Raw genomic sequence first — 6,781 nt, 5'->3', positions numbered from 1 at the left:
TGCGGGGGGGGGTTCGCCCCCGGCGGGGCCCCCCGTGGCCTGCCAGGGGACAGCCGGCCTCACCGTGGGCTGCACCAGGGGCTGGGGGGAATCTCTGCTCCGGGCCTGCAGCACCTCCTCCTCCTGCTGCGCTCACCGGGGGGCTGCGGGGCTGTTGCAGTCACATATTCTCACTCCTCTCTTCTCCAGCTGCAACTGCTGTTGAGCAGAAACTTTTTCCCCTTCTTAAATGTTACCATCCCAGAGGCACTACCAGTATCACTGATGGGCTCGGCCTTGGCCAGCAGCAGGCCCGTCTAGGAGCCGGCTGGCGTTGGCTCCATTAGACATGGGAGAAGCTTCCAGCAGCTTCTCACAGAAACCACCCCTGTAGCTGCACCCCTTCTACCAAAACCTTGCCATGCAAAACCCAATACACTGTCTTAGATTGCTACCAGCTCCACGTACGTGGGAGCTTAAAAATACATGAGCACACAAATGAACTGATTTGTTTTGTCATTACAGTTACCAGATTGACATTTAGTAAGAACCACTTTTTAATCACACTGCTCTTGCTTGCAATTAATATAACCCTCAATTGTGTCTTGTCCAACACACTAGGATTTACCATGTTAAAGTGTTTTTCTAAAATGTGTTTTTTTCCTTTCCAGTGACCAACAAACTGGCATGGTGCTGCTCAGAAACTTTCTGCCCCAGCCCTCAACACTGTTTTGATCAAGCCTACTCTTCAGCACCAGGTGAGAGGGGAAAAAAAAAGGAATAAATACATGCAAGAAAATAATTTGTGTTCAAAGGACCATTATTTGCATATTACAATACAAGAAGCTCCTCTTCTCTGGCACTTCTTTTTCTTTATCCCACTCTTGAAATTGCCCTTCAGTGGATGTTACTTGAATATATGGTCATACTGTTCTCCTACTGCTCAAATACTGATGCTCACACCTAGGGAGTGATACCTTCACTCATCTGCTTATATTGAGTAAAAGGTATTTTTTTTATGGATCTTCCTACCCTCATAAGTGATTGTAAGAAAAGAAGTAAAACACAGAATTAAATTTAGAGAAGACTGGACAGCTATAATTGGTGTGTTTCTCATGCTTCTAGTAGCAGACTTTTTTTTGACTCTTACACAAATACAGCACGTCTTCTGACTACCTTGTCTGCATGAACACGCTCTATTAAACAAATAGTTTTACCGTGCCTTACTCAAGAGAACTTCATGAGAAACCCTGTGGCAGAGCTGGCAGAAGAAACATCAACTCCAGAAAGGACTGCAATGGTTCCATATTGTTTTCCCCTCTAATTAGGACCCTTTCAGAACTTGAATTCTTAGATGGACTTGTCTAATTAAGGATCTGTTTTAAAATATGTCTTGTTTTCTGACAGGAAAAGCTACTGCATTTGACACATAGGTGGGGAATGCCCGACACAGAGTTCAGTTTGGTTTTGAGCTGAACAGCTGTACTAAGTACAGAAATCTAAATCAGTCAGAACTAGACTATGTATTCAGTGACAGATAATCACACTTAATTGCAGAAACGATTGAGGTAGAAGACGGGATACCAGTGGCTATAGTAAAACGGGAGATTCTGCTGACAGAGGCAGCCAAAAGCAGGACCGTATGGAGTGCCCTCTCCTGGCAACTCAAACCAGAAGAAAGTACTGTAGGAAAGATGGATCTGCAAGCTTTTTCTTTTATAGTTGCTTACTTTGCTGAGCTAACAAGCTTGGCTGATGACTGACCTTGCTGTAGTAGGTTGTGTGAGGAATTAACAGGACTAGAAACTGGTAAAATAAAAATCTCACTGAAGTTAAGTAAGTGGGCTCCTCCTGCCCACCCTTAATATGTACCTGCATGTTACAAGTCTTACTGTTTTGTCAAGCTCTATCACTAATACTCATGTAATCTACAGGATGGGAACTCCTCCTAGTTATTTCTGGAAGGAAAGGGGTAGGCACCTGGTGTTTGAAAATGGCAATCAGCAATATTACAAGTGTCCTTGGTGCCTCCCCACTAGTTTCTGTGGAGAGCTATATTCTCATCATCTTTGCCAGATGACACTGATCCTAAATTTCTTTGAACATTAGCTTGGGAACAGTAACTTTCCTGTTATTGTCCTTTTACCACTAGCTGCAGTTAAAGATATTTTATCCCGTTGGAGAACTCTGACATCTGCCCTCTCACCTCTGGTACATGCTGTAACTAGGCAGAAAGTGCCGTCTTTCTGGAACACGGCTCCCAGAGGTGACAATGCCAGGTGAGGGGGTAGGAAGGGGCTCTCCTCCTGCCTTTTCCATTTGTAATTGATCTGAGACTCCAGGGATCAGCTCTGTTCTACATCCACTAACTATAGGTCAGGAAGGCAAATTAGTGCAGCCTCTCACAGATGTCAGCCTTGTCAGACTAAACTCAAAGAGATGAGAGATACATTAATAGATGCATTAGTGTTACAGATTTACACATTTTCTGATATATACTGCTTCCATCCTGGCAAACCTTAACACTATTTCATTTTTGTCTCCGAGCACAGCTGTGATGCAACACCAATATTATGTACACAGTGTTACTGTCCCTGGCATGACAGCAGTAACGATAGTTCCTGCTAATTTTTTGAACAGCTGACAAACAAAATAATCAGGTTCTTGTTTCTACTTTCTTCTTTTATGGCTGTGATACTTATCTTCATCCCTGAAACAAAAACACAAACATTGTGTGGGCTGTTAGGCTCAGACTGACAGAATCTGCAGGCAAAAAAAAAGTACTTGGAAAATGGAAAGCTCTCATTAAATGTAATCATGTCCTCTTCTAAGGAAAGAAAGTAAATTAGTTTAAGACAGTTTACTTCCCATACTGTTTTAATCAAAGCCTGGCCATGCAGTGCCATTTAGTTTAGGATGAATAGCATCACTCTGCAATGAAGCCAATTTTGAGACAAGCAATCATTCCCATCCCGGCAGCTACCTACAGCATTTCTTCCACACACACTAGGGACAATGCAGCATTTCTTCTGCACAACAGCCTAAGTCTTTGCTCAAACACAGGTCCCACACACCTATGGTCTTGCAGATGCAAATGTGCTCTTGTTGATGGTATTAGAAAGTGTGGCCTAGATTTGTTTTCTTTAGCCTAAAAATATGTCTGGAGCTACTGAAGCTCTGAAAAACTGAAGTTTTGAAGCATCTACCATGGAAAAGCTAGCCAAGTGATTGTGTGTATATAGGATTATTTGTTTCACTGATACATATTTATTAAATCCCAGTGCAAACTAGAGCAGAAGTCAGCATTAGACACGACAAGCACACTTAGCTGTCTAAATGGACAGTATGTCCCCCTATGCGTATGTTGATCAAGGAGTAAAATAGCCTGCAACAGTGCTGCACTAATCCTGTAGTGCGCTGTTGAAAGTGTTACCTTTCAGATGTGAGAGTAAATTCTGAAGTCTGGATCACAGTTTATGATCTCACAGCACATCTTGTTTAGTACTAGTAGGCTCATGCCACTGGCTTGTTATATTGTATATGAGATTGGACTAGCTATTCTAATTCTCTGCGCTAAATTCTCATAGACAGTGGCTACAAGCTGCCCAATTCAGAAGCAAGAGTCAGCTGTCACTATTTATGCTCACCTCTCTCTTTTTCTCCGAGAATCTCTGTCTTTGCCTCTTTCGCGACTCCTTTTTCGTTTATTTGGACTCCTGCTGGTCTCCCTCCTATGCCTGGTGTGTTCAGTATCCTTACAGCTTCCTCCAGACTGCCGTGAGTCTACTGAAGCTGACCGCCTGTCTTCTTTTCTGAAAAAAAAAGTTACTGATTTTAGTCAATAAAAATAGTTTCAGCCACTATTGTTTTCAGTACCAGTTTTGTAATATAATGACTTACTAATGGTGTAAGACAGAGGACGTACTTTTATTAAGCCTCTCTATCTCCCTAAGAAATACAATACCTCCCAAAAGAGGCTCAAAGTCCACGTTCTTGTATGTGTGCATCTCAGCACACTATTTAATCCAGTTACGTCTTACAAACACTGCCCCTCAGTCTTACCACCTCTGCTTATGAAACAGGAGACAGTAGAAGGGGTTCACTTTGTTTTGCTTTAACTCTCCAACTCTTCAACCACCTGCCTTAAGCTGCTACCTACAGCTGGAGAACCCAGCAAGCCTGATCTCCTGTGTGGCCTTATCATCCACCTTCACTTTAATGCTGAAAACGAACACCTCGAGTGTCACCTTTTAGTTTGTTTCAACAACATTTTCATCTCAAAGATCACCTGAAGAAGCACAAATAGACTATCACCCCATCACTAGGTCATGATTCCGTTTTTATTTCAGCAACAAATGCTTGGAAGAGTGTACAATGTTGCTTGACACAGGAAAATATACATAAAACAGACTCCCAGTTAGCACAGCAACACATTCACGGTGATAAGAACTGTAAAGGGTCCCCATATTTAGTTAGTTAATGAAAACCTTTTCTCTGAGGTATTTTATATTCTATCTACCATAGCATTTCCTGTCAAGTGGTAGGGAAGAGGAAGAAGTTGTGTATTTGTATTTTCAAGTGTCCTTCTGTCCCCAGCTATTACATATATATGCATTTGGACAGAAAGGAAGCACTATTCATTCCCCAGCTCCACCAAAAACTACCTGTTCACCTGGATCAGTTGCAACTTACCTCCTTACCCCTGCAAGAAAGCTAATAATTCATTTTTCCCCATCCTTCATGCAGGCAGAGCTTCTCAAGCAAGAGCTTAATAGATTTAGTATAAAATAAACTGCGCGTGTGTCTCAGCCAAGGCTGGTACGTGCTATTAGAAGGTGGTGATAAGATACAATTACAGGCTATCGGCCTGCTGATGTGCCCAAGGAATTTGTCAACTGTGGCATACCTTCCTGAAGATTTTGACTTCCCTCCTTCACATATCTCTGTGTTATCCAACCTGTTCTCCTCCTGCCAGTGATTGCTGAGTTCTTCCATATGCACACCAATCACATCCCGAATCACCTGGAGATTTAAGATATATTAAAAACAAACATGAAGAAAAGCAGCATGTCATGGTAATGGCCTGAACTAGCAACTAGACAGCGGAAGGTGAACATTCCCCCGCCTGCCAAAAAAAATCCCTCCCAGACCCTATACATCAGATGTTTGAATGGAAAGTCTTATTTGCAGAAACAGGTATTTCAGCAGAAATGTAAATAGGACCATTTTACAATAGACAGTCAACTCTATCTTGCTGGCATTTTCACATTCAAAATTTAATAATCAAAAATCCTCCTATTACTTGTAACTTGCTGCAACAAAGCAAAACCCAAACCCATATTCCTCTATAGTTTACAACTCTAATCAGGCAGAGTACAAGCAGAAAAAGAGAGACATTTTATTTGTCTGAAAGGGTATGTCATCGTTTATGCTGATGTACAATAAGCACTTTTGTGCACAAAACTCTTTATTTTCAAATCTCACCTCAGTGTAAGACTTCTTTGTTATATGAACATTCTTAGCCCTGTAGGACTGCCGCCGCCTTTTGTAGTCTCGCATTTCAGCCAGAATTTCAAGATGGGACTTTGGACCTTTCTGACTATCGTCTAGCAAAAAATTGGAAGTAAAACAAATGATCATTAGCAGGATATTAGCACCTGCATGTATGCAAGTCTGGTGCTTCAGTAATAGAAGTCTGAAACATAAAATATGTGCTCTTTCTGAAGTTTCTCCACAAGCTTCCTCTCCAACCCTTTTGCTAGCTGTTTACACAAGACTAAAAAGCCACCAAGCAAATGTTGTTACGTGACCTCAGTCTCCTAACAGCTATCCAAATCAGTACATGAGCTTGCCATTTGGTCAAACACCTACAAAATGCGGGCCACGTTTTCAAAGCCAGTCTTACAGTAAGACACAAAGACTGAGAAAGCCAGATTCTGTAAAACATTGACCTGTGTAGATGACAAACACTACCTCCTACCTCCTAGGCATAGCAGGGCCCACAGGATAACACAGATGCTTATGTTGCACTTGGTATAGTTACAAACTGGCGTCACTCAACAGGGATGAGAAGCCTCGGTCCAATACACCCATTTGTATATTGTTCAAGAGCTCCATCGGACGACCGCCAACCTTTCTTGTTCAGCTTTTACTCTTAAGTGATCTTTAATCTCATCATCTCTCACAGCAAACTTTTCCAAGCTGCGCAGTAAGTTGGCAACGTTAAGCAACCTGCAGTCAGTTGCAGCAAAGACAAAAGATCCATCTACTAAGATACCCACAATACGTGTGCCAGGAGCAGAGCACCGAGGCTTTCTCAGAAGGCAAACAACATAAAGGATATCAAACTAGCGTTTTCTGATGCCAGGTCTTCGTTGTGGCTCTTAAGTATGCTTTTCACAATAAAAATAGCACAAGCAATTCTGTTTGGCTTTCAACAAAACTCATCTACCTACACAAAGTGAAAGTTCTGAGCAATAAATTCCACAATAGATCATTCTTCAAACCTTGGGTGATTTTTGCTGCTAAATCCACAAAGAGATCACTGTCATTTTCCGTTATTTGGGATCTAGACCTTTGTTTCTTTGTTTCCTCAACAACATAATCATAAAGAGCAAGGCGATCAGCTTGAGTCAGGTCACAAGTGAAACGCTTGTGATTTTGAGGAACTTCTACAGGTAGTAACGAGTAAGATCCTGGAGGTTGAACAGAGAGCTGTTATTAGTATAATAGCATAATTGTACAGGAAAACACTGAGAAGCTCAACAAACAATGCAGTAAATACCCATGCTGTTTTCATCCT

The 6,781-nt window shown here is 41.9% G+C and overlaps 2 protein-coding genes across 2 annotated transcripts in view; one reads left to right on the top strand and one right to left on the bottom strand.

Moving 5' to 3' along the window:
* The window catches only part of ROPN1L (rhophilin associated tail protein 1-like), a 6,648-nt gene extending 5,880 nt beyond the window's left edge, over positions 1 to 768 (top strand). Inside the window, exon 5 of the mRNA XM_009702384.1 lies at positions 651 to 768. Coding sequence (XP_009700686.1) covers positions 651 to 714 — 64 coding nt within the window. The 3' untranslated portion in view covers positions 715 to 768. The remainder of the gene's footprint in view (positions 1 to 650) is intronic.
* A 1,871-nt stretch (positions 769 to 2,639) lies between these two features.
* The window catches only part of SNRNP48 (small nuclear ribonucleoprotein 48kDa (U11/U12)), a gene marked incomplete at its 5' end in the record, with an annotated part of 6,889 nt that continues 2,747 nt past the window's right edge, over positions 2,640 to 6,781 (bottom strand). The window contains 5 exons of the mRNA XM_009702396.1: positions 2,640 to 2,689; positions 3,627 to 3,791; positions 4,886 to 5,001; positions 5,464 to 5,585; positions 6,486 to 6,674. Coding sequence (XP_009700698.1) covers positions 2,650 to 2,689; positions 3,627 to 3,791; positions 4,886 to 5,001; positions 5,464 to 5,585; positions 6,486 to 6,674 — 632 coding nt within the window. The remainder of the gene's footprint in view (positions 2,690 to 3,626; positions 3,792 to 4,885; positions 5,002 to 5,463; positions 5,586 to 6,485; positions 6,675 to 6,781) is intronic.

Source organism: Cariama cristata, unplaced genomic scaffold (assembly GCF_000690535.1).
Source record: "Cariama cristata isolate BGI_N322 unplaced genomic scaffold, ASM69053v1 scaffold18940, whole genome shotgun sequence".
Lineage (NCBI taxonomy): Eukaryota > Metazoa > Chordata > Aves > Cariamiformes > Cariamidae > Cariama > Cariama cristata.
This window is presented reverse-complemented; position numbering and strand designations above follow the sequence as displayed.